This window comes from Ricinus communis, chromosome 10 (genome assembly GCF_019578655.1).
Source record: "Ricinus communis isolate WT05 ecotype wild-type chromosome 10, ASM1957865v1, whole genome shotgun sequence".
Classification (NCBI taxonomy): domain Eukaryota; kingdom Viridiplantae; phylum Streptophyta; class Magnoliopsida; order Malpighiales; family Euphorbiaceae; genus Ricinus; species Ricinus communis.
The window spans coordinates 8,533,787-8,560,238 of NC_063265.1; the positions used below are offsets into that span (position 1 = coordinate 8,533,787).

Sequence of the window (26,452 nt, forward strand, 5' to 3'; positions counted from 1 at the left end):
ATTTTTTTTGGCAATTAAGCCTATATAATAGTTGGTTTTTACATTTACATGACATACATCTATTATACATAAAAATAGATTGACAATATATATATATATATATATATAGTATCAATTTATTAGTGTTATCGTATTGAACTTTACCGTGATACTAAACTCTTATACAAAGATTTTGTTTATTAATTGATACCTAGTTCTAATTTACAAGCCAAATTAAGAAAAGATAAGGGTATATTTGGAATTTCAAGTAATGTCATAGAAAACATGTCAAGGTGACATCTACCATGGAGAAAAAGGCTTCAAGGTTACACTTATATATTTAAGCTTGGTGTACTTCCATGGATATTCAAAGACCCACTCAGACACTATATATAACCAGAGCTTCTCCTCTTTTTCTCAAGATCGATCATAATTAATCTTGTTTAAGGTTTGTGTTGCTTCACTTTCTTCATTTTAATAAATCCTAGATCAAATATTACAACTAAATAACTAAATTAGCAACTCCATAAGATTCTTTTTTTTTTTTTCTTTTTGCTATATCTTGGCTTAATTAATAAGAACTTCAAGAAAGTGTAGAAATACATCATTGATTGATCAGTTTCTTTTTTTCTTATTTCAGTTTTGGTGCAGGAATGACGGGGATATCACCATTCCAGGACGAAAATGGCCTCAAGAAAGGTCCGTGGACGCCAGAAGAGGACAAGAAGCTTGTCGACTACATTCAGGAACATGGCCATGGAAGTTGGAGAGCACTTCCAAGGCTTGCTGGGTTAAATAGATGTGGAAAGAGTTGCAGACTTAGATGGACTAATTATCTCAGGCCTGATATCAAGAGAGGAAAGTTCTCTGAAGAAGAAGAGCAAATTATCATCAACCTCCATGCAGTTCTTGGGAACAAGTATGCATACATTGAAAGATTCTAACATCTCCACTCGATCAATCATTTTATTTACATAAAAACTGTGTAAGGTTTTATTGATTTGTTTTTTCTTTTTCAGGTGGTCAGCAATAGCACAACATCTTCCAGGGCGGACCGATAATGAAATCAAAAATTTTTGGAATACTCATCTAAAGAAAAAGCTTCTGCAAATGGGAATAGACCCAGTCACTCACAGGCCAAGACCTGACCTCAATATCCTTGCAAACCTGCCACAATTGCTTGCTGCTGCTAACCTCAGCAATCTTATGAGTAACAATATTACTTGGGACATCAATGGTCTCAGGTCACTACAAACAGATCCTACACAGCTAGCCAAACTCCAATTATTGAACAATATACTACAAGTCTTAAGCAATTCCGGTCCACTCCCAAACATGGAAACTGCAGCAGCAATTAATCTTCTTGGATCAAGTATTAGAGACCATCAACTGTATGAATATCCTACCTTGAACTCTCAACTAGAAGGATTACTACTTAGCAGTACTAGCCAAGCTCATTTTCTGCCCAATTTTCCAAATTTAGAAACAATTTTTCAACCGCCATTGTTAAGTGACATTAAAGCTAGCACCAACAGCAATAATGGTCAAATGGATTCTTCATTATATTGTATACCAACTTCAAACCCACTTCCTCCATTGGTTTCTGCTTCACCTGAAGATCATTGTCAAACATTAATGAACCAAGCAGAAACTAAGATCAACCCCGATGATATTTCTAACCCTTCTTCCACTTCAACCACTTTTGAAGCTTGGGGAGATCTCATGGATGATGAGGCAAGTGACACTTACTGGAAAGATTTAATTGAGTAAGTATCTACATAATATAGCCTTTTAATTTGTTTAATATGGATTCATAATACTGTTTCAAATAAATCATTGCTTATGTCATTGGCCATGAATAATTAATAAATGTTATATATATATGTTTGTTCGCAGCCAAGCAACTTCTCAACCATGGCCAATGTCAGAGTAGAATGGCAGCTTCCGGATGGAGTACGTTACGAGCTGGCTAGTGTACATGTGTTGTTTAATCATATATGAGGCTTTTTTTTTTTTAATTTTTTTAAATCTCAGTGTGGATTAAGTAGGATATAGATATACAAAGGGTGCCATAATTGTGTGTAAAGATCAATACCACAAACAAGACTATTCATGTGAGCTTCTTCTTTTCTTTTCTTTTTTTTTTTTTCCATTTTTTAGTTATACTTCTTTGGATTTGTTTTATATATGTATCAATTAAACTTGTTTGCATTTATTTATGTATTATTATAATTAGCTATGTAATTACAATATGTATAATCATGCAGAAAAATATCATGAGGACATTTCTCAACTTAGGAAATAATGTTTGAGAATGTTTTATTGTTTGATATATAAATAATTTCTTAGGTAGAGTCTACCATATCATTCATAAACAGAACTGATTGTATAATAACATGTGTCATTATTTATGGTTAATTTTAATCATGGGTGGTTAGTGGTAATAAATAAATATAAATATATTACTTAATAAATAATGTCACATATTTATATTTAATTTTATTTGTCTATTGCCAGTGCAGTAGATTGAGTCTACTTAAAAAATACCAATTAGTAAAGTGATATTCATACACAATCAAAATTAATAATATATATATAAAGAGAGAAAATTAAAATGCAAAAAGAAAAGGAATATGAAACAATTTAGGTGTGGAGAGTTTAAGACACGAAATTAATGAGTGAAAAAGACCAATGTTCCTTAATTTAGAAGGTGATTTGACTATCGATAAGTGCACAATAATAACGTGGACAGTTTGAAAGCCAAAGACATGAGATCCTTAATCATATTTTCTAATATGTTTGGATTATGTCTCTCTCTCTCTGATGTTGACTGTGGAAGGTGATCAATTAACATTTTTTTTTTTTGATTTTAAAAAGGGAATAGAAAAATTAAAGTGAACAGAAAATAGTTCTTCGTTAATTAACTAAGAGATAGTTAACTACTTGTATTTTCCTTTTCCATCAAAAGTCAAGACTATTTGTTACTAATTAGGTAAAGAAAATATTAATTTCCTTTAGTTACAAGCAAATGATGCAAAATTTAAAGCAACCCAAATAATGAAAAACCCATAAGTCCTCTCTCTTTCTCTACGTAGCTTCCTGGCACAAAAATTAGCTAATATCTTTGAAAATATTGTTCTAAGAGTAATTTCAATAACTCAACATTTTCTCATAAGTTTGTCCTGAGGTAGAAGGCAAAGTGGAAAAGTTTAAAAGTCTGTAAGAATTTTGTTGAAACATTTAACCCATCAAAATTATATAGGCTTAATTAGGAGAGAAATCCTAACTTTGCAAGCTAACCTTCTCCAAGAAGGGAATTCATTATATATAGTAGGTGTTTCTATTGACCTTTTGAAAAACAACTAACCTACCTACCTTGCCAAATATATGCAAATATTCTCACCTATATATATATATTTAAGGATTCATTTTCATGCCAAATGTAGTGTTTCCATTATGGTATAAATTTAATTATATAATGTAAATGTAGCTTGCATGTTTCTTGATGTCTATATTTGTGTAATAATTAAAGAATAGATATTTTTCTCATTGTTGCATAACATAACAGCACTTCACTCAATTGTTAGTTATGAAAAAGGCTTGCCCAAAAACAACACATTTCCTGCTTATGTTAGATTCTTTGTAACATGTGCAGCATAATTACTTTCCTTAAGCAGTATTGTGTTTCCCAGCCAAGCATACTAAGATTTATTTTTATGTCTGTTTTTACCAATAAAAAAAAAATTATGTACTAAACCCTTGAGTTCGAGTATTTTGGCAGCATATATTATGTATTTGTTGCCATTTAGAAAAGAAGTTGATGACAGTAATTGAAATGAGAAAGCACAATAGAAATTTTATTTTTAGAAAAATAGAGATTTATATTATTTAGTAGAAGTAATTATAATTGAATAAATAAACCAAAATTTTTAAGAATACTTTTAACAGCGTGATAAAAGAATCATTGGCGTAATAAGTTATTGTATAACAAAAGAAATGAAAAAGCAAATTTTATTGCCAAAACAAATCCCAATTACTCAAGAGCTGGAAAAGATCTCACAGCATATACTCATAAAGCTGTTACTTTACATTCTGATACTGAAGCTGCCACCTCCAACCGAGAGAACTCCTCTTAGTCCTAGACATGTAGCAAGATAAGGCAAACAATCCGTTAAGGGGCATTGGATTCATTTGATCTTCTGGAGTGGTGAATTATCATCTCAACCACCAACCTCAGTGCCTGCCAACTAATTGGCATTACGATTCCCCTGCTCTTCCGACTCTCCAGGTTAAATAAGGTCTTCTTAGTCCATGCAAATGCCTGAAAATTCCAACATATTTTTTACCCCATTGACTCCTGTAGTTTCACAATTCATATTACAAGGCCGCAATCTCAGATCTCCTGCTCCTAGGCTATTTATCATGTCATTTCCTTTTTGCACATTCTCTAAAATTACATTCGCCAAATTACTAAGAAATCTCTAGAGCTACAACCAGGGATCAACAATCAGAAAATGGTACAGTTTAGTCCCCGAGCATTAACTTTGTTTCTCAGTAATTAGCATACAATTGACCTAATTAAATAGATTAAGTAAAAAATTGAAGTTTTATGATCAAATTCTTGAGCAACCCAAGTCCAGTGTTCAGTCAGTTCAGATTAAGAAAAGTGTATATGCATCTCACTCATTTTATTGTTAAATGATTTCTCTTTCTTTGCTCTCTTCCTCCTAATTAAAATCTAACGAGGAAATACATTTCCTCATCTACGAACTAAGTTTTAAGAGACCCCAGAAATGAATAAGATCTCAACCTCGAAAACTTTAGTCAACCAAAGTCCCACAGCAAGTCTCATCCTGCACGCCATAGTCGACCCCATTTCATTACCTTAACAATCAATTCACTAATATGGCTACTTCAAGAAAATGAAGCATTCCACTTCAGTTAATTATGCGTCCTATCCCTGGGGCTCATCGCGTGCTGCACTGATGGTGCATACCGAAGTTTTTGGAGAAAGTGGTGCATGCCCCATGGACAGAAAGCCAAATGCTTTGCATAAGAATTCATGAAAAGAATTTCAGATGCACCTTTAGTTCCAACGTCAGAAGAAAGCCAAACGGCTTTTTATACACATGAAAGGCGGAATCAAGTTTTAAGAGGGGGAATTAAGCCTCTAGTTTCTTTTATAATTATTTGAATAAATAGAATAACTTCACTAGCATGTAGGAAATTTTCCCCTCTTCTAAAGAAAAGACTTTTCTAAAGCACTCTATGACAGACCCCATTTTATAAAGAAGGGCGTTTATGAAAGATAGCCTGATGAAAACATTTAGAAAAAGAAATGATAAATTCACTGAGTACACAGCGATTATGACCAAATTCCAAGAGTATCTGCGAAACGGAGAGAAGTTGTATTAGTATAACAGACACTTTATATTTTAAAAAGCATAAAAGTACAAATATAAATAGCCCCTCGAATATTAACCCTCATAATCACCTTACTCCAACTTTGAATTTGCTATATCTATCCCTCTGCAACATAAATGCATCAGCCTGAAGACAGATTTCCTACATCTACAGAAAATTTAGAATGGATGTGAAAAGCAATCTAACAACAGAGAAGTCAATGTTAAGATTAACGGTCCAAATGCCAATGTGAACTTGAAAGCAACTATACTCCTATGGGGAAGAAAAAGAACTCACCAAATCTCAAAAGGGGACTCTCATCCAAAACTGTTTCTAGCTAATGTAGATTAAATGAACCCTATTATGTAGAATCTATACGAGTTCCATAGAATTAACAAGAATTTACAGGGCGTATGCATTATTGATGGGTGGGATAACATCTTTGTCCCAAAGAATACCTTTTAGCCAAAATGCAGTTAAGTTTGACGATTAATATCCCGACCTTCACGAGAATTAGACACCAGTATAAGAAGTCCAAAGTGTTTACAACATCAGCTGCCATCTTTCTAACTATCTTCTATAAATAATAATCATGTATACTGATGATGCTTTACCAAAACAATCTTGAGCCAAGGGATGTGACCAAGCACACATCAAAGATCATGCAGAAAATAGAATGTTTCATCTCCCAAAATATTGAACTACGATGATAGCATATAGACAATGAATTCTTGTCCAAATATTTGCAGAGTTTTCGATCAAGTCCCAAATGATGAAGAAGTTTCTCCCAATTTGGTACATGAAATTTTAATACAGTCTATGTATCATAGTATAATTCTTAGCACAAACCATTATGCAATGCTTATTCACACTAAACCCCCTATTTCTGAATTGGTGTGCCAAATGATTTAGATATGCCAATGTAGCATAAGATAAATCTAAGAAAAATCATTTATACCATGCTTAATTCTACTACACTCCTAGACTGATAGCATAAACACAACTAACACTTTTCCAACTAAGTCTAGACTATCAAAGATATTTCTTCTCATAAAGCAGACAAAACTATGTACAATATCATTATACTCCATAATTAGATCAACACATTTAAAATGCAAAATTCGTCATGAAGCCACGTTGCAGCTCACAACTCACCATATTAACATACATAGATATGGAAAGGGGCCTTTATTGACAAGTGCGCCCCCTAAACAAAAAGCAGGAAAGGAGGGTCCCAAGAATCCCATATTCTAGATTCAGAATGTTTACTTGTATATAAAAGTGCTAAATGGATAAAAATCATAAATAATCATTCAAATTGTAGCCAATACAAGGACCTAGGGATATGAAGAGTATAATTCATATCATTGTTGCGCTCCACAATTATAGCATTAGTGCAACACATTAAAAGTGCAAAATCCCTAAACCACGTTGCAGTTCACGAATCATTATATTGACATGTGCAGATACAAGAAATGTCTACAGCAGAAGAAGACGGTCCGACGAATCATGAATTCTAGATTTGGAATGTCTTATCAGATGACACATGCCAAATACAGAAATAACAAAAAATAATCATTCAAAATTCACGAAGTTACATCGAAAGATACATCCATTACACAATAAAAAATCACCTAGCCAAATATTAGTACTAGTGACTATCACATGAAAATTATTTTCTGGAGCTAGTCAGTTAACTGATATTTAACCAAAGTACGTCAAGAAAGTGATTTCTACAGCATTGCTCTTGCAGTTATTAAAGAATAAAAAGAAAAAAGAAAAAAGAAAAAGCAGAACTAATGAAGATTGACATTTAAAAGAACAGTCAATAGTGAATTAATCACCACAAAAGCAAAGGAAAAATAATATGGAAGAAATGGTAATTCCATCAAAGGTCGAAACATTTGCACACACAACGACAAGTTGCAACTATGGCAATAAAACTTTTCCTCAACCTTTATCCTTCCTCAAACTTCAAGGATTTAAAAGTACCTATATTTGGCAGATTGGCTGGATTTACAAAATTAAGCATGAAATGCCAAATGAGGTTTTTTGAAAGGCAGAAGGTGACTGATTCCTTCCAGTCATGAAAACATCCATTTATCCAAACTTCTGAAGCAGTGCATTCTGTTCTTCAAGCAAATTCAATCATTGTTCCCCTTTTGCTCGCCACCAGTATTGCTTGCCTGCTCGCCATCCTCAATACTACCAGCTATCAGCTCTCTCTCCTTATTGCGAACAAGATCCAAGAAAAAATCAGTCAAAACAGACTCATAATTTGGCATCTTAGCATAACCCGGAAAATAGTTAATATCAATAACAAGATACCTATTCCCAACTTTAGCATCCCTAATTACATCAAAGTTGAACAAACTGAGCCCAGTTTCCTCCCTCATTGCCCTAGCTATCTCCTCTACAAAACCCAACGGTGGCATTTCAACTTTCTCGAGATCAACTACATCATCCTGACCACCCTTACTCTTCTCTCTAGCATTCAGATTCGATATTTGAGAAAAAGATAAAGAACCCTTTAGTGTAGCCAATTTCTCACGTGAAATATCAGGTAAAGATTTCCTCTTTACACACTGAACATAATCACCAGCTACATAAATTTTGAAAATAACACCCCCGTGATTAACAAAATCTTGCAAGATAATAGGTGCATCTAGCCTCTGTAAACCATCAGTATCAAATATTTGATACATTTTATGAGAGGTTGCACTCCCATCAGCAACTAAGGGTTTCGCGACCAAAGGAAACCCTAATTCCCCAACTAAACCATTTTCTTTTAAATTCTCTGAATCCAAAACAACAACTTGTTTAGGCACTTCCAAAATTTCACTTCTTTTAGGAATTTTCAACCGATTCACTACTTCAAGCATAGAAATTCTATTATGAAGCCTCTCAATTGCTTCTGGAGAATCGATAATTGGGACATTAGGGTATTGTAAAGAGAATTTCTCCAGTTGTTTTTTCCAATCAGTACCGTACAATTTGTGGATGATGGAATCGAACGGTCCTTGTTCGATTAGTGACTCTGAAGGGTTAATTGGGATTAGATCGATGTTGTGACTACTCGCATGGTTAATTAGTGATGGTTGGATAAAGCTTTGAACTTTCTTTGGTGCTAACGCATAGCCTATACGGTGTCGTTTCCCCTCTGTTGTTGTCGACATAGTTGCCGTTTGGCTGGCAAGAAAATTGAGCAAGAACTAGAATTAGATATAAATTAAAGAACCGAGAATCTGCACAGAGCAGTATTATAGAAAAGACGAGAGAAGTAAGTATTAATGGAGAGGCTTTTGCTTGACAGCTCTATAAATGGAGATAGACAGACAGCGCGAGGGTTTGAGGGTGAGGGATGGAGCGTGACAGTGAGCGCGTGGGGGATATCGAAATATAACATGGGGATACGAGACTCTTGAGGTTTTAATTATGGATTGATAATATAGACAGCCAACGGTAGCGATTTCAGAAAGGATAAAGGAGAGAATAAATTTTAGCAAATTATTCAAACTTCCCTCACTTTAATTATATTTACACTTATATCCATCTTTTTTCAATATATATTTACTTTTAGTTTAGGAAAAAGACACACTATTTGATTTTTGTAAATACTTGATTGGTTGAGGTTTCAAAGAATTGATAGTTAATTAATATGTGATTCTATTATTCTTATTTAATATATTTTATTAAAAATAGAAGATTATTACCTAAACTTGATGTATACACTATAACTAATAAAAGGGTGACACATATATATAAGTATTTACATTTTGATAATAGAGTGACACATATTTCATCATTTAAAACTAATAAAAATATGTGTCAATCATCTATTAGTTTGGTATCTATTAACACTTTTTTCTTCTTATTTATTTAATATTTATTATTTAAATAGTTTTAATTTTAAATAAAAATATTACTAAAAATATTTATATTAAATCTAAGTTTCATAATATATTAATTTTATACAGTCACTAATATATTAATTATTATATTATAAATATTATAAAACGTGATTAATAAATTAATGATTGTAAATCTAATTGTTAGCTCTTGACTATTTGTTTTACAATTGTTGATCTTACTTTTATTTAACTCAATCTAATTATACTCTTAATTTTTTTCTTTCAAAATTTTTAATTTTACAAACAAAATAGGTGTTTTTCTATTTATTAATTTCTTGAGAATAAAGTTAAATATTTGCTAAAACAAACTTACTAATTTAGTATCATTTAAAGTGGAATTTTTAACACTTAAGATTCCTTTATTTAGAAAAAGTAGCTAACAGTATTAATATTTTTTAGTTTTGTAATAAAACTGTGAGAAAAAAATAAAAATCTTATTCAATCTTATTTAAACAAATATTTTTCTCTACAAATTTACACATTTGAGTCCAAAAGAGTAAAGCCAATGCTAACCCTATCTATGATTAAGCCTAATCTTTTCTAATTTGTAGCGGAAAAATGTGAAGCGACGGAGAGGGTAACATGTCCAAATAGTAAGGACGTAAGTGTTATTTATATTACGAGTTGGACTTTAAAGTAATTTGGTCAAAAGAAATTCGATAGAAAAGGTAAGGCAGCATTGATTCTGTAATGGGGAAATGTGGGGACTACGGTATACCCACTAGAGTTACATCACACGCGCTAATATATCCCGCGAATAAGAGATTCCCACGTGCTAAATTATAACAATAAACGGTCAGGAATGGTCAAAGGTAAGCTTTTTTCTCATTTATTATATAATAGGTTCCCCCTTATTATTAAACAGACTAATTAAGTCAATAACTCAACCCCAAAAGCATGCGATTATGTTCTCCCATGGCTGATTGTTTGAGAAGGAATTGATTCTAAACAGACAACTTGAGCAAATAAGAAGTAAATCAGGAACATTAGAAAAAGCAAAAGAGGAGCAGGAGCAGGAGAATTAGCAGCCCCAACTGCGGGCCTAATCAAGGATCATCTCAAATCTTATTCTTTGCACATCTCCCGGCAGCTCATCTAGTTCCTTTCTTAATTATGAGTTTTTGTTAATTAAAATGCTCTGCCAAGTATGGCTTGGAAAACAATACTTTCTTCTCAATGTTTTATCTAAAAGAGCCTAACCATGCAATAATACCTTTCAAGAATATTTTGTTAAAAAAGATTAATTAAAATTTTAGCTTTTTCTAACCCAGAACTGAGCTTGTCACAACCATCCCATGCTTCTCTTCTTTTCGTAAGGTTAAATAACACAATTAGCACATTGTGGAATGATTAATGCTTAATTAAACCCCTTTTTATTGGTTGTTTTAAGATAAATTCAAACATAACTACGCGCTCGCAGTACATTCGCAGTAGCTATAGTTTTCTTATAAAATTATCTATTTCATATTTAAAAAATAAAGAGTATATTGGAACATCATTTTACCATTAAATTTTTTAAAATATAAAGTTTGACATATATAAAGAATGTATTGGAAATACTCTAATCTATATATATAGGCAATTGGAAGCTCCATTTGATAATATTTTATAAAACCACAACATATATAATTTCTATAAAAAAAATATACATGATTTTGATAAGATTATAATAATTTTCTATAAAATTAAATATTAAAAGAATAAAATGATAATATTAAATATTAATCAAATAAAATAATATAATTACATGTTTATTAAAATAAAATAATAGCTAAATATAAAAAATAATAATTATATAATGATACTGATTTGCTGTATGTATAACTTTTTATTTTTTTATGACTATTTAAATTTTAAAATTATTAAAGTAAAATATAATATTAAAAATTTATTAAAATAAAATGTAATTATTTTTAATATATAATATATTTGTACTTAAAATAAAATATTTAAAACTAAAAATTTAAATCAAATGATCAATAATGGGGCATTAACACAAATAAATTGCTAGTCTTTTTAGTATAACACATTAGAAAACGTTGAGCCTTACACATCATTAAATAGATACAGACATATGACTAATTTAGTAAATACATTCACATTAATATTTAAAGTCTTAATATAATTAATTAAACAAATGGTATTCAAATTTAAAATTTCTGTCTCGTGCCTATATCATGATCGCCAATCCGAATTGCCGGCTTGGAGTGAGAAAGCCCAACCGTAGTGGCTACTTTTAATGTTCCTCACATCTGTCCTTCAAATTACTTTGCTTTATTGGAATACAACAACTGTTTTTCGGAAAAAATGGTTCTATCAAATGACCGGTTAGGCAGCTAAATTAAAAGAGATATATATATTGGACCGACATGAAATTTTAACGGGAGATACAAAAATCGTAAAAAGGAATCGCCCATAGACGATTCCCACCACCCTTAAACCCTAAACGTCGCCTTTCTTCTCAAAAAACCCTAGCTCCTTCCTTTCAACTAAATTCTTTCTACTCTTTCAAAAATTTAATACTCTAATTGACCACTATCATCATCAATACATCACACTTTAAAACTATCAATCAAAACGTAAACTGATAATCTTCATGGCATCAACACAAATGAAGAAGAATTACCGGTGCGTGCCGTCTATACAGCAATTTTACAGCGGTGGGCCATTCGCAGTTTCGTCAGACGGTTCCTTCATCGCCTGTGCTTGCGGTGAAGCAATCAAGATCGTTGATTCGGCCAACGGTGCAGTAAGAGCAACTATTGAAGGCGATACAGAGGCCGCCACGGCTTTGACACTTAGTCCTGATGATAAATTGATGTTCTCTGCTGGCCACAGTAGACAAATTAGGGTTTGGGACTTGTCCACTATGAAATGTGTGCGCTCTTGGAAGGTACAGTAAAATTAGATTAAATTTAGTTGTACAAGAACTAAAAGAACTCTCAACCGAGTGGTAAAATTGGAATATGTAAATTGTGCAGGGTCATGAGTGTCAGTAAAACTGGAATAAATTTAGGTTTACAAGAAATTGAGAACTATCATTTTATTAATTTTTTCAAAGGAAGTTGGAAAAGAACAGTTTTTATTATTTTCTGCTTGGGATTAAAATTGATAAAACTCTTAGATTTGGGGTTATTTGGGGTAGAGTTGCAATAAGTTTTGTTTATTCTGCAGGGACATGAAGGTCCAGTAATGGGCATGGCATGCCATGCATCAGGGGGCTTGCTTGCAACAGCAGGAGCTGATAGAAAAGTTCTTGTTTGGGATGTTGATGGTGGCTTCTGTACTCATTTCTTTAAAGGTCATAAAGGTGTTGTTTCGAGTGTTATGTTTCATCCTGATGCAAATAAAATGCTTGTAAGTTTTTTACTTTCAAGTTAAAATTGTGTCTTATACAGTTAAAATGTTTTTATTTATTTATTTATTTATTTTCTGCTTGTTACTGTTTGTCATGCAAGTGCTGCTGTATGAGTGGATAGTAAGTTCTTACACTTAATTTGAAATTTGGATTTAATTATTGATTTTAAAAATACATTATCTTGTGGTGACATGGTTTGAATTATACGAAGAAAGAAAGTGACTAGCACGTATTTGTTCAATGCCTGGCAATGCATCCAATCTTATTTCTTATGAACACAATTTCTAAAAGTGGATCTTGAAGAATCAGTTTTGGGCAAAATATAATAACGCTCTGCTGCAGTCCCTGCACATACTGCTTGAGAAAAACATGCTAAAAGATTATACATTTACCAACAAATTCATTGAGGAAAAGATATTGCTGAAAGAGCAAACCTTACTGGTGAAAACTTAGCCAGTGGAAATTGATGAGAGAAAGGAAAGGTTAAATGTTTAATGCTATATTTCAGATGGCAATAGTAAACAGGTTTTATCTCAAAACACCAATATTTGTGCATTCATGAAATGTTGTTCTAGGAAAAAACAAGAGAGTGAAGAAGTCAAGAAAAGGTGGGTGCCTGTAAGAAGGTAATTTATATTTTTAAATGTGGAAGCCCAGATCTTTTGTCTATCTCTATATTGTCCTTAGATTTTTATTTTTCGTTGAATCTTGTGGAGTTCTAATGTTGGATGACTGCAATAGAAACCTCCTATATCTGTTCATCTTCACTATGTTTCTAATGAATTTTTGAATTGTACTTGGTTAAATCCCTGCAAACGAATTGTGAGTTTTCCTTCTCCCTTGTTCTTTTTCAGTCGTTGATTCATTATTTGTGTACTTTTAATAGCTTTTCTCTGGAAGTGATGATGCAACTGTACGAGTTTGGAATCTTGCATCGAAGAAGTGCATAGCAACATTAGAGAGACATTTTACAACTGTGACCTCTTTGGAAGTGTCTGAAGACGGATGGACATTACTCAGTGCTGGAAGAGATAAGGTAACTTTGGTTAATGTCACTGCAAAGAGGTAAAATATATGAATTGATGCTCAAAATGCTCAATTTATCTGAATCTTATTCCGTAGTGGAATTGAACAATAATATAATTTAAAAGATCCACAAATTTTTTCAAGTACAAGAAGTTGGGTAGTTGGGTTAATCTGAGTATAGAGGGAAGGATGAATGTGAATTCTTGCTCTGTTTTATCATGTTTAATTAGGGTTTCTTCTCAGCCATTGCATTAGTTTTCAACAGGTACTGATATTTTATAAATTCAGGTGGTAAACTTGTGGGACCTTCATGACTATACCTGCAAGATTACGATTCCAACTTATGAGATTGTGGAAGATTTGTGTGTAATCCACTCTGGGACTCAGTTTTCTTCATTGATAGGTTCATACAGTCAGCTTAGTGGAAAGAGCAGAAATGGATCATCAGCAATTTATTTCATTACAGTTGGTGAGCGTGGCATTGTACGAATATGGACCTCCGAACGGTATAATATAAAGATGCTTCTCAAGTAATTTTTATGAGATCTATACTAATTACCAGCACTTGGGAGTTCATTGAGACTGCTTGGCAGTGTTCTCTCCTTAATTATTCTTTATAAAGGGTTGTCTTCTGATTGAAATGTGTTCTATTACTTGAGTCTTATTCGTTGACTGTACTGACAGTGCAGTTTGCCTTTATGAGCAAAACTCCTCGGATATTACCGTCACCTCAGACACAGATGAGTCAAAAAGAGGCTTCACTGCTTCTGTGATCCTTCCTTCAGATCAGGGAGTGCTGTGTGTGACTGCTGATCAGCAGTTTTTACTCTATTTGGCAGTGGGACACCCTGAAGAGAAGTTTAAGTTAGAATTGAACAGGAGACTTATTGGGTATAATGAGGAGATTCTGGATATGAGGTTTCTGGGTGAGGAGGAAAAGTGTCTTGCTGTTGCCACAAATATTGAACAGGTAAGTTGTTGGGCAATTTGTTTAACCGAATTCTTAAAATTTTTTTTGTCCTCTGATGTATGGAGGAACAAACTTTAGCTATAAAAGTTGGTACTGGTCAATCTATGTTGTATCTGGTTAATGTTAGGCATCAGTTACTCTATTGTTTGCAATAAGGTTAGGATGATCTAATTGCTTATAAGAAAGAAAAAGAACTCTTTATTCTTTTGATCTAATGTGGTTTCTTCTTCTTGAGAATTGTACCATCATTTTCCAAATTTCTGGCATCCATGAATTTTCTCGACTATTCTGTATTCAGTTTTGATCATGAAATGTCAGAATTGAGTAATTCTATTTATGCATAAAAGCTATCAGTTGTACAGTTTCTTTCTAAAGTTCTGTTTCCTAACATGTATATCGATTTGCTCAAAACGGATTCGGGTGTATGACTTGGAATCTACGTCGTGCTCTTATGTATTGCCTGGTCATACTGGTAGTGTTTTGTGCCTAATCATCTGTGTGTCAAGATCTCGAAGGGCACTTATAGTATAACTGCTTATAAAAAAGAAAAGGATCTCTTTATTCTTTGATCTAATGTGATTTTCCTAATTTCTTGTGTCCATTATTTTATTTGAGTATTTAATATTCAATTTTCGTCATGAAATATCACAATGGTACTTTTGCATAAAAGCTATCAATTGTTAGTTTCTTTCTGAAGTTCTCTTTCATAACATGTGTCACAACTTGCTCCATACAGATCCGGGTGTATGACTTGGAATCTATGTCGTGCTCTTATGTATTGCCTGGTCATACTGAAATTGTTTTGTGCCTTGACACCTGCGTGTCAAGATCTGGAAGGGCACTTATAGTAACAGGAAGCAAGGACCACACTGTAAGTTCTATAATGCTTTAGGATGAGTGCTATAATTTGCAATATTTTTTTGACCTTAGTATGTTCTACGAGACTATAGTAATCTCTCATTTCCTCTGAACTTGTTTTCATCTCTATATAGGTAAGGTTGTGGGATTCAGAAAGTAGAAATTGTGTTGGTGTTGGAACAGGTCACATGGGAGGTGTTGGAGCTGTTGCATTTTCAAAGAAGTTGAAAAATTTCTTTGTTAGTGGTAGCAGGTGAGCACTTCTTCTGGAAAATGTATTTTCCAATTACTATAGTATTATCTTACAGTTCATATAATCTGATGTAAACTGCACATAAATTTTACAAATAACTACTTTAGGGAATTTTACAGAACTAGTATACCGGTGGTTTTAAGAAGTCATGATCATAGATTTAATTCATGGTCTTGTGTGCTGTGAACGGGCCATCACATAATAGTCGTGGCCTGCCACTGTGCAATCTCGTCTATGAAAATTTTCAGCATGCTTTAAATGACTAGATATTCAGGGAGTTAAACAACTAACTAATGATCATAAATACATCAAATAAAGATATCAGATCCATGATTCATGTTCATTATCATCAGTCAACTTCATTAACTAGCTTAAAACAAAATAGAGATTAATGATAAAGCCTTACTAATTGTAAGAGTGGGATTAAAAATTAGGGCTGCCAGCCATTTCACTTGCAACAGCAGCCATTTCACTGGCAACAGTAATTGCCCTTGCAAAAATAATTGTCTGTTACTGTTTTGTATTAGAAAACTAAGGATCAACTTTATAATGAAACTTGTAGCTCTTTTTGTAACTTTCCCGTAAATATTTCTTTTGTGGATTACTACAAGAATAGAGTGCAGAATCTTCAGTTAAGGTCAGAGATTATAGTTTGCTTTTAGGGTGCTTAAATATTCAGTGACGAGCACTTTATGGGTTCATAACTAGATCTTAGTTTTAAAATATTGGATAGTTAATACCCTCTCTCATACCTTTTGGTCACTTTTATAATCCTTAGGTAGCCATAATTCATCATTTGCTTTATGTGATTCCTGCCTTTTTCTCCAGCTTGTGAAATTAATGCTGTTTCAGAATACGTGTATGCTTTAATTTTTCAATTTCTTTTTTGTCTTCTTAAATCCTTCAAAACTTTTTCATTCTCATTTTGCTTTAGTCAATAGAATTGTCTTGACTAACATATAACATCCTTTTGTAGTGATCGTACCATCAAGGTGTGGAGTTTGGATGGTATCTCCGAAGATGCAGACCAGTTTGTTAATTTGAAAGCAAAGGCAGTTGTAGCAGCTCATGATAAAGATATAAATTCTCTGGCCATTGCACCAAATGATAGTTTAGTCTGTAGTGGTTCTCAAGTCAGTATGACATAAATCAGTGCACATAGTTCTCTAGTTTTCTTTTATTTTTAATTGACAAATCGTTTTCTTTTTGTTCAGGACCGGACTGCCTGTGTATGGAGGCTTCCAGATCTAGTATCTGTAGTTGTACTCAAAGGGCATAAAAGAGGAATTTGGTCTGTTGAGTTCTCACCAGTTGACCAATGTGTCATTACAGCATCTGGCGACAAAACAATAAAGATATGGGCTATAGCTGATGGGTCTTGCTTAAAAACATTTGAAGGGCATACATCAAGCGTATTAAGAGCTTCATTTTTGACTCGCGGGACCCAATTTGTTTCATGTGGTAATGACTCTTACTTGCCTTGTCAGACTTCTTGTATTTGTTGAGGTAATATTAAATCTTTTGATGACTGATTTTAGGTGCTGATGGTTTAGTAAAGCTGTGGACTGTAAAAACAAATGAATGCATAGCCACATATGATCAACATGAGGATAAGGTGATGGATCATTTTTTTTTTTTGAACTTTTCTCCCCTATGTATTCTTATCTTTGGTCAAATGAATCTGGTTTGTGACATCCCCAGTTTCAGATATCATAGGATATGTGTTTCTGGAACACTATAAATTGTATTCGTTTGTGCATTGTCATTTTGCTTGCTAGCAAAAGTTAAAAGATACATGGCATTTACCATCTTGCAAGAGTAGTGCCTATCAATTTGTTTGGGTAGACAGCACAGTAATCTTGATTTTAACCTGAATTCCATTTGATTTGATTAAGGTTTTAAGTAACAGTATTGTCAATTGAATGCTTATTGAAATGGTGCAATGGTATCGAACTGAAACAGCCACCACTACCATGATCTTTTTTTAAGAACAGTTCTTATTCAAATCGGTAAATTTATGTATATTGGCTAAATACTCTTTGGTAAAAAGTCCCCTATAAAACCGGAAAGGTAAAAGAAGGGATGGAGTTAGAAAAAGTAGGTATAAAAACACAATAAAACTGAGTTGTTTCCACAGTGTATTGGAAGGCCAAAATTCCCTAACAAAAGGTGATATGGAATATATTGTCCATTTATAAACTCATGTAAAGACAAGCGATTTCCAAGTAGATGTGCTAATTAATTTATAAACACCTGAAGTCAGGTTTGGGATGCACTAAACTACCAACTCATTTTTTATTATATATGTGTGTGTGTGTGTGTGTATATATATATATATATAATGTAAGCTTGTTTTCTTTTTCCAATTTATTTATTTGGTTTACATTTTCTCAAATAAATATTCTAAAGTTTGTTTGTTTCCTGGCACAATTAATTCATAGAGTTGAAAGGTTGTTGTCCTCTTTGCAGGTTTGGGCCTTGGCCGTAGGAAAACAGACAGAAATGTTTGCCACTGGTGGTGGTGATGCATTGGTCAATCTGTGGTATGATTCAACTGCCTCTGATAAAGAAGAAGCCTTCCGTAAAGAGGTAATTGTCTCCAATTTTGTCAGTGCCTTATTTGAGCTTGTATTTAGCAAAAGAGAAAAAAGTGCGAGCCTAATGTTTCTGTGGGTTGTATCATGTTGTCTCACTGCTTGGACATGATATAGCAGATTCATATCTATGTTGGATATATGCTGAGAAATGAATCTTTATTACTCAAGAGAACATTTCTCACTGTCTTCTCTTTTCCACCTTGATATTTATGTGCAGGAGGAAGGGGTTTTAAAAGGTCAGGAATTGGAAAATGCTTTGTTATATGCTGATTACACTAGAGCTATCCAAATAGCATTTGAACTTCGCAGACCTCATAAACTTTTTGAGTTATTTTCCCAAATTTGCAGGTTAGCCAGGATTTGATGGCACTTCTAAACATATGTATATTTGTTGTGTATCCGTGGTATCTTACCAAATGCCTGCAGGAAGAGAGGCGCTGTCAATCAGATAGAGAATGCGCTTCGTGCTCTTGGCAAAGAGGAATTCCGTCTACTTTTCGAGTATGTTCGGGAATGGAATACAAAGCCAAAACTATGCCATGTTGCACAATATGTTCTCTTTCAAGTTTTCAACATCCTTCCTCCAACAGAGATTCTTGAGGTGATTACCTGTAGATTATATTTTGTTTTTGATTTTTCAAGGTTACAAGAGAAAGCATTTGATGATGAGGTGGTTCAATGATATTGTCTGTCAGATAAAGGGGGTCGGGGAACTTCTTGAAGGTCTAATCCCATATTCCCTGAGGCATTTCAGCAGGATAGACCGATTACTAAGAAGCACATTTTTGGTGGACTATACACTGATAGGAATGTCAGTTATTGAGCCGAACACTGAAGCTGCACAAACAGATATACCCACCAATGTTACGAATGAGGAAACCATGCTTTTAGCAGAAGAAGCTGAGGAAGAGGAGCAACAACCTGAAGTGTTGAAAGAGAAAACTCGTTCAAAGAAGCGGAAATCAAACAAAGCTAAAGACGGTTCACATAAGAAAGTCAAGGGCACAGCTTACACAAGCGTAGCTGCTATTCCATTACAGGCATAAAAGAGTTGAAAGATACTTTTGCTCCTGCAGCCTGCTTACTTTATTTTGGAGAATTCGCCTCCTGCTATTGAGGAGAAAGCAATTTTGACAGTGTAAATTGTAGAAACTAATATCCATTTCTCCGTTGGAGAATTCACCATACAGCTCAATATTTTTTTTTTTTCTGAAACATTTTGTAACATAAACATTGTACGGTTTGGCAATTTCTATTTGTAAAAGATATTGATTTGATCGGCAGAAGCCATTAATTTCGGTTTCCCTTTGGCAGATTTTCCGTAAATGACTTTTTTTCTTTTTCTGGCTGGGTTAATGATCAATGACTTTCTTGTGATTGGAGGCAACTATTATCAGCGAATTGATTAAAGACTAGGTCTCACATGATCTACGTTAAGGAAAATTATCAATAAAAATAAAAGCTAAAGAAGGCAATAATAAGATTCCTATTTTGGTAAAAGATGATCAATACTTGCTGTTCGTTCAGTTTCGAAAATTTCCTTTTCCTTTCTTTTTTTTTTTGGTCGGTTCCGGTTCGGGTCTCTGTATTGAATTGATATTTCAGCTTGGACTTCATTGTCCCGGAGTTCACAAAAGAAAATGAGGATGTTGAAACGATATTTTGAGAGCTCAATCTCTTCAAGATCCTTTGGTTCTCTTCCTTTCTTGCTCTCCTCAAGACGCGTGAGTTACTCCTCTCTATACAGATGCTAATAATTGTAGTTGACATCTTTTTGTTGAATAATAGGAGGATTAATACACTCTTACTCTCTTCTTTAGTGTAATACTGGGGAGAGTAGTTCCTAACCATGTTTTAATTGCTTATCTGTTCCTGTATCAGTATGTTTAATATCTTTCTAGGGTTTTAGTACTTATTAAACCTCATGATATGAATCTTTCTTTCTTTTAATTTTACCTGTAAATGGGTATTGATTAACTGTAATTTCTAATCAGTGAAACAATAGAAGTAAATTTTAAATGTGGTGGGGTGTGCACCAGTAAATGGGTATTGATTAACTGTAATTTCTAATCAGTGAAACAATAGAAATAAATTTTAAATGTCGTGGGGTGTGCACCAGTTTATCATCTATATTTGTTAATTCTTGATCAACAGTGCTTGCGTTTAATGTTGTTCTCTCTCTCTCCCTCGTTTCAGGGTGTTGGAGAATACAGTTTCGGCTCAACTGGTGCAGCAGGAAGGTGAAGCAGTCACTTTTTGTAGGTGAATCTTCTTTTGTTGACGCTACAAATAAAAATGATAGAATCTTGTCTCAGAATCTGTCTGGAAATGTTTATTTATTTTTTGTAATAGTTCCAACAATCCTGTTTATAAATTTCTGCTCATGGGAAGTGTTGATGTGTTTAGGTATGGTCTGGCTAGCTTTTCCTAGTATACTTAAAAAGTTAGTTTCTTGGCACTGCTTATAATTGAATGTTATTCGTGTATGATATCACTTTTACAGGATTCTGTACCAGTTCACTATTTTGCATTTCTGTTCCTTAATTTTTTTATTGTAATAAGGTATGGCATTTGATATCAAGAGTGTCGTTTTTGTTTTCCTCTTTGGATGTTATGATTATTGATGACCATGCCAGGCTAAAATTTGCCCTTATTCAAAGGAAAGGAAGAAAATGAAAAGTTTGGCAGAATTGTGATAACCTTTAATAGTAGAAGAAGCTATTAATCAAGATCTTCCCAGTGTCAAACATAGTCTGTTTGTGATTGATTATTTGCATTTCTCTGATAGTGACTATCATTTAATGTTGCCTTCTGGTCCTAACTATCCAAAACCCTAGAATGTTTTAAATTGTTATGCCTGAATTTGATCTGATAGAGGAGGATATCAAAACTTGAATGGAAAGATCTCTATCTTTATTCATTACTTAAATTGATGACAATTTTTTTTTTTTTCCATTCTTGTGTGGATTATGGTAGATGCAGGGTAAGACTGCAGATGTGCTATAACTTCACTGACGGCATAAAGTTATGAATCTGTTTATCTTGTTCTATTTATGATGAAGTCTTTTCTGTGAATGGGAACGTTAGCAAACTAATTGTGTATAATTAATGATACCCTACATGTTTGTACTTCGGAGTTGCATGCTTCATAAATGTTTCTCTTCTATTGCAGGGAGGGCTCTGGATTTTCATATGGTCTTAATTGGGCTCTAGCTGTCAAAGGTGTAATTGTCAAAGATAAAGCATTTAAAAACTTGAACTCTTCTCAACTACACCAGAAAGGTGCAACCATTTCAGGTGAACTTTTGCACAATTTCGTTTTGTATTACTATTCAAAACCACCATTGTATTTCTTGTGATCTTTTTTGGTCTCCTATCAGAATCTTTGTCAGGACTTCCAGTTCATATTAGAGGAAATGTCCTTGGAGGAACTTCTGAAATTTCAAAGCAGCAATTTGGTAAACTGCTAAAACAGGCATGTGTTATACTCTGTAGCTTTAACATTTTATCCAAGTGGTCCTAGTATCTGCTTTCACCTATTATTTAGCACTTCTGGTGTCTCCCACCATGAAATTTACTCGGTGCCTTGTTAAGATTTTTCTGTGTCTAATATTTTTGGGTGAATTTGAGGCAGAACAATGCTTTTCTTCTTAAAATAATTTAGTTAGGGAGGTCCAGTATCGTTAGAAAATTTTGAGTTCTAAAAATGTCTTCATCAATTTGCTAATTATGAAAATCTCCCACCATTAATTCCCATAAGTTGGAGTTAGTGTTCTTTTGCCAACATTCTGTAAACCCTACCGAAGGAGGATAACCCTGAAGAGTCTTCATAAATATCTATGCTGAAACATACCAATTAGATTATAGTTTAAGATGCTGCACGAGGACTCTTGCAGCCATAGTTTAGAATTTCAATGCTTACTTTTCTGCTACAGCTAACGCCATCTTTATTTTCATTCTTAGGTCACAACACACCTATCATCTGTCTCAGATGTTTATGTCCATGATGGGGCTATTGGTTCATCATCAAAATGTGGCACAAAAGTTCGTGTAATAAGTGACAGTCCTTCTGCCATATTGAGTTTATCCAATATTCTCTGGGAAGTTCCCTCTCGTGCCATTTCCCATGATTCTTGTCCGTTGACAGTTTATGTTGCTACATCAGTAAGGTAGTCTCACCTTTCTTAAATTTATTGGTTGGTTGCCTCGAGTAACTCATCTTTACAAGCTCAAGCTGCACTTCTTGTGTCAGCTTTTCAACTGTTTTCTTATTCATCCAATCATCTCTTCGAGTGGTAGTATGTGGTTCAGCACTGAGGTGGGTCTTAGGTTCAAAATTTATCAAGCAAAAAGAAAGGGGCAAAACATTTGGGGTTGGGGCCACATTTTTGTTGGTTAAACGTAATGCAATGAGTAGCCAGCCATATCACTTTTTAATATAATACTGATATCAGAAAAACTACCAGTAATACCAGCATAATAGTTTAGAGACAGCATCATTGAAAGGATGAATTCCACCATTCACGAGGTGCAATGTTCAAGATTCACAAATTGTTCTCTCTTTTGCAGGGGTATATATAGTAAACTTGGTCGTATTTCTCCAAGTCCTTGATGAGCTTTGAGGGGGCACATGAGTTTTAGAACTGATGTTTCATTCATGATTTCTGTTATCTTCCTTTTGCTCATGCAGTCAAGGTGCAGTGGATGCTGTTGGTCTGGGGGCTCAAGCAAACAAGGGAGTTATAGCTGCTGATATTGAACGTTTTTCACTTGTTTTATGCGGTAAAGCTTTTTCAGATATTAATGCAACTAAAGAGGCTCTAACTACCTTGTCTGAACCTGTCATATTTGCACTGGGAGATCTTCCATTACCTGCATGGTAAGTTCTCATAACTTGGCCTTATGTAGTGTTTTGAAATCCACAATCTATGATTTATGAGCTGCTAATTTCAGGCTTCTAGTGTCTGGTGACTCTGTGATTCTATTATTTGCACCTGAGGATGCCATTCAGAGCTGCGTAGATCAGTTGGCTTCTTTGGACGCAGGTGTTGTTCTTTCTTCACAGGATGCTGCACCATATTTTCGAACTAAAAAATCTGCTGGTGCTAGTCTTTTCAAATTCCCAGCAGCTGTTGTCCTTGCAACTTCTGACAGGTAATTTGTCAAACAACACTTGAACGCATTTGACTTTTATTTTCATATCCAGAACTTCTGTTGGGCTTTAATGGCCAACATGTTCTTTGCACCATAGTAATATAGTTACTGGTATGATCAATTGCAAGATGAAAGTTCAATGACAGAGCTTTGTTATGAAATCTGTTGAACTGTTTCCTTCTTCTTTATTGTTTTGCATCTTTTAATAGAGTTTTCACTTGTCATTACAGATATTTTTTATTTTATTGTTTATGTGGGTTCTGTATTTTGTTTTTGAGCAGCTCTGGGACCATTCCTTCTATATCAAAGCTCTCGCCTGGACAGGCAGCGTATCACTTGCTGGCTGGCTATCAAAATGGGAAATTTGTGCCTGTTTACAGCAGAAGTCCTTCACCTGTTAATGCATTAGAACTTGCAAAGGCTTTTCTGTCCAAGGTCAAACATGAAAAAACACAATCATTTACTGTGAGCATATTTTGTCTTTTTCAGTCAATGATTGGTGTAACTCATTGATATGAACTAATTTATTTTTCTGCATTTAACTGCAGTTGAAGGACAACCATATCTCATCGTTCCTAGTTAATGTCAATGAAGGAGAAAAGAGTGTTACAGGTAAGTAAATAAGTGCATGATGATCTGCTATTTATTTGCCCTTATTGAGACTTTAATCATATTTCTTAGTGTATTACTAATCCTTTTTAGACAGTTGGGCCAATTGATTTTTCGGACAATGGTAAGCTCTAAGTTTTTGGTACATGCTATTCGATCAGCTTTTGCTGATCTGAGTCTGGCCTGGCTGAATTGAGTTTTATCATAATGGTACCCAAGCCTGATTTGAAGAATATTCAGGTTTCATATATAGACGTATTCACTATTCATATATACATATAGTCACATTATTCTCAAATATTCAGATGTTCATAATAATTCCCTCTTACGATTTGCTACTCATAAATACTAATATATTATGCATACTATTCATAAGAACTGAACTCTTCATTTTTACTTCTTTTTATCTTAATAAAATTCTGAACCACCAACATTTTCCATTGACCTTCTTATTACTCCAATAAATGTTCGGGGTTTTATAGTTTATTTAATTTGATTTGAGTGTATTAAAGAATTCCATGTTGGAAAAGCAAAATGACGGATATACAATCTGCATGCTTCGGCCTTGTCTACTTGCATAAGGATGCCAGGTTACCATGTATCTGCTACTTTGTAGAATGGTTGAAAGTTTGTTTCTTCCTGTCTCTGTTACTAAAGATACATACTTGGCTTATTAGATTTGGTACTGTCCTATACCCTGTAATGTAAGTGTGATAACTCGGTAGTTTAGTCTTCCAAAAGAGATCCCAAATAAACCCACTCTAAGAACCGTTAGACATTCTTGAAGTTCTTACCGTAGGTTGCCATTGGTTTTCTACTGTGCTCAATGTCTTGCTAATATGATCTTGTTTGTTAATATTCTAGGCAAGGATCTCCTGGCATTGGTACACTCAGCTCTGTCCAAGAATGTTCCATCATTTCAGCCTAAAGGTAGCACCATTCTCGCAGTCATCCCTTAATTTACCTTATGTTTACTGTTGTTTACTTGACTCGGGGGTTTTACTATATTACGTCTTTTCAGGTAGAGATCTTGAAAGAAAGTACAACAGCTTTTTGTCCAGAAAATTTCAAGAAATACCAGAGGAGTTCTCATTTTGAGAGCTGAATACCAGGCATGTACTATTCTGGGTGTTTCTTTTCCAGAAAAGAAAGAAAGAAAGAAAGAAAAAGGGGTAAAGGACTTGTATATCTCTCAGCATCCATTAGCTACTTTCTTTCACTTCCATCGATGAACTTTTGATATTTTCAAATGGGGTCACATTATTTCACCTAAAGACTCCTCAAGTAGAAAATATGAATTCTACAAGATCTTCCATTATAACAGCTGCTCGCAGGTGATTGAATGGGGATAAAGCGTATGAAACGAGTGCCAGCTTCATGAAATGAGTTGGTTAGGGCATACTCTCCCCATCTTGGCAAGGAGCAATAAATATTTAGAGCTGGGAAAGACTCGACTCCCTGCAAAATTGCCCAATTCAGGAAACGCGTTTTTATAATTGCATTTATGGCAAATATCAGTACTACTATCTTACGCTATTAATTTATAGACATTCGTATCGGACCATGTTCGCCACATATGGATTATTCATTACAATTATAATACATAACTTTTTATTTTATTTTATGCATTGCTGTTTACATTGATCAGTTTTAATCATGGTTGATAATGATAATTATGTATCTATCATTATAAAATATATCAGGTGTCCTCATTTGAATAAAAAGTCCATAATCTTATATATATTTTGAACATTTTGTATTTGCAATTCAGATCATTTTCAAGTATATACTGCTTGCGGTTCCATGTCGATTATTATCATTCTAATTCTTGCTTTTAAAAAATAAAATTGAAAAAACACTCTAGGAATTTTCTATAGGAAGTTTTTGTTCAGTTGTTAGGGTGATTTATATACTACAAATTGATAAAATCCATTTATAAAGTTCTAATTAAAAACCATAGTTAATTTCTCTTAGAAGTTTTTAGAAAATAAAATTACCCTTTTAAAAATATAATTATTAAAAATCTTATGTATGTGTGTTTTTTTATATATTTTACATCTAAATATAATAATTTTTTTTATTAATTCACTAACTTTTATATTAGTAAACAGAATTGATTTGCCTCGTCATTTAAATTTTTTTATGAAAATGTATTTTTAAGGATAAATTAAAAGTATAGATATTTATTTTAAAAATTTAAAATAATTGAATTAAATTGTTAAAAAATATAAAATATAAAATTTAATTAGTAATTATGACTAAAAATATTAAGCACTAACTTGCCATAGGTATTTAATCTTTTGATTCAACTCCACTTGATAAAATGCTTTTCTT

At 33.5% G+C, this 26,452-nt stretch overlaps 4 protein-coding genes across 8 annotated transcripts; 3 read left to right on the top strand and 1 right to left on the bottom strand.

Annotated features, from left to right (window-relative positions):
• Positions 1-344: 344 nt before the first annotated feature.
• LOC8280497 (transcription factor MYB53) lies at positions 345-2,281 on the top strand. Its single transcript, XM_025157496.2, has 4 exons — positions 345-427; positions 620-898; positions 999-1,745; positions 1,876-2,281. Exons 2-4 carry the CDS (start codon positions 633-635, stop codon positions 1,910-1,912), a joined length of 1,050 nt encoding a protein of 349 aa, XP_025013264.1. The 5' UTR covers positions 345-427; positions 620-632; the 3' UTR covers positions 1,913-2,281.
• Positions 2,282-3,976: 1,695 nt separating this feature from the next.
• LOC8280498 (inositol-tetrakisphosphate 1-kinase 1) lies at positions 3,977-8,806 on the bottom strand. 5 transcript variants are annotated; one of them, XM_048369872.1, is made up of 3 exons: positions 7,375-8,804; positions 5,479-5,550; positions 3,977-4,300 (listed from the first exon to the last, which is right to left on the bottom strand). In XM_048369872.1, exon 1 carries the CDS (start codon positions 8,556-8,558, stop codon positions 7,527-7,529), a length of 1,032 nt encoding a protein of 343 aa, XP_048225829.1. In that variant the 5' UTR covers positions 8,559-8,804; the 3' UTR covers positions 3,977-4,300; positions 5,479-5,550; positions 7,375-7,526. The 5 variants fall into 5 exon arrangements, with proteins under 5 accessions (XP_048225829.1, XP_048225830.1, XP_048225827.1 ...); XM_048369870.1 differs by lacking the exon at positions 3,977-4,300 and adding an exon at positions 5,039-5,367 and having other exon boundaries at positions 5,474-5,550; XM_048369873.1 differs by lacking the exon at positions 5,479-5,550.
• A 2,862-nt stretch (positions 8,807-11,668) lies between these two features.
• Positions 11,669-19,649, top strand: LOC8280499 (transducin beta-like protein 3). Its single transcript, XM_002520018.4, has 14 exons — positions 11,669-12,186; positions 12,468-12,650; positions 13,538-13,687; positions 13,966-14,183; positions 14,362-14,647; positions 15,384-15,518; positions 15,640-15,758; positions 16,735-16,891; positions 16,973-17,219; positions 17,297-17,373; positions 18,228-18,347; positions 18,573-18,703; positions 18,782-18,956; positions 19,051-19,649. Exons 1-14 carry the CDS (start codon positions 11,890-11,892, stop codon positions 19,399-19,401), a joined length of 2,646 nt encoding a protein of 881 aa, XP_002520064.2. The 5' UTR covers positions 11,669-11,889; the 3' UTR covers positions 19,402-19,649.
• Positions 19,650-20,453: 804 nt separating this feature from the next.
• On the top strand, positions 20,454-25,737 carry LOC8280500. Its single transcript, XM_048380346.1, has 11 exons — positions 20,454-20,458; positions 20,552-20,617; positions 21,528-21,652; positions 21,736-21,830; positions 22,319-22,524; positions 23,046-23,234; positions 23,309-23,509; positions 23,791-23,974; positions 24,058-24,121; positions 24,983-25,048; positions 25,140-25,737. The coding sequence occupies exons 1-11, from the start codon at positions 20,454-20,456 to the stop codon at positions 25,214-25,216; spliced, it is 1,278 nt and encodes a 425-aa protein (XP_048236303.1). The 3' UTR covers positions 25,217-25,737.
• Positions 25,738-26,452: the final 715 nt, after the last annotated feature.

Excerpts from the sequence above, each read along its gene's own strand:
- LOC8280497 (XM_025157496.2), top strand. The coding sequence starts at position 633 with ATGACGGGGATATCACCATTCCAGGACGAAAATGGCCTCAAGAAAGGT. Across the intron at positions 899-998 it reads CATGCAGTTCTTGGGAACAA|GTGGTCAGCAATAGCACAAC; the intron begins GTATGCATACAT and ends TTTCTTTTTCAG. Across the intron at positions 1,746-1,875 it reads TACTGGAAAGATTTAATTGA|CCAAGCAACTTCTCAACCAT; the intron begins GTAAGTATCTAC and ends GTTTGTTCGCAG.
- LOC8280498 (XM_048369873.1), bottom strand. The coding sequence starts at position 8,558 with ATGTCGACAACAACAGAGGGGAAACGACACCGTATAGGCTATGCGTTA.
- LOC8280499 (XM_002520018.4), top strand. The coding sequence starts at position 11,890 with ATGGCATCAACACAAATGAAGAAGAATTACCGGTGCGTGCCGTCTATA. Across the intron at positions 12,187-12,467 it reads AATGTGTGCGCTCTTGGAAG|GGACATGAAGGTCCAGTAAT; the intron begins GTACAGTAAAAT and ends TTTATTCTGCAG. Across the intron at positions 17,374-18,227 it reads ATGATCAACATGAGGATAAG|GTTTGGGCCTTGGCCGTAGG; the intron begins GTGATGGATCAT and ends TCCTCTTTGCAG.
- LOC8280500 (XM_048380346.1), top strand. Across the intron at positions 22,525-23,045 it reads TATGTTGCTACATCAGTAAG|TCAAGGTGCAGTGGATGCTG; the intron begins GTAGTCTCACCT and ends TTGCTCATGCAG. Across the intron at positions 24,122-24,982 it reads AGGAGAAAAGAGTGTTACAG|GCAAGGATCTCCTGGCATTG; the intron begins GTAAGTAAATAA and ends TTAATATTCTAG.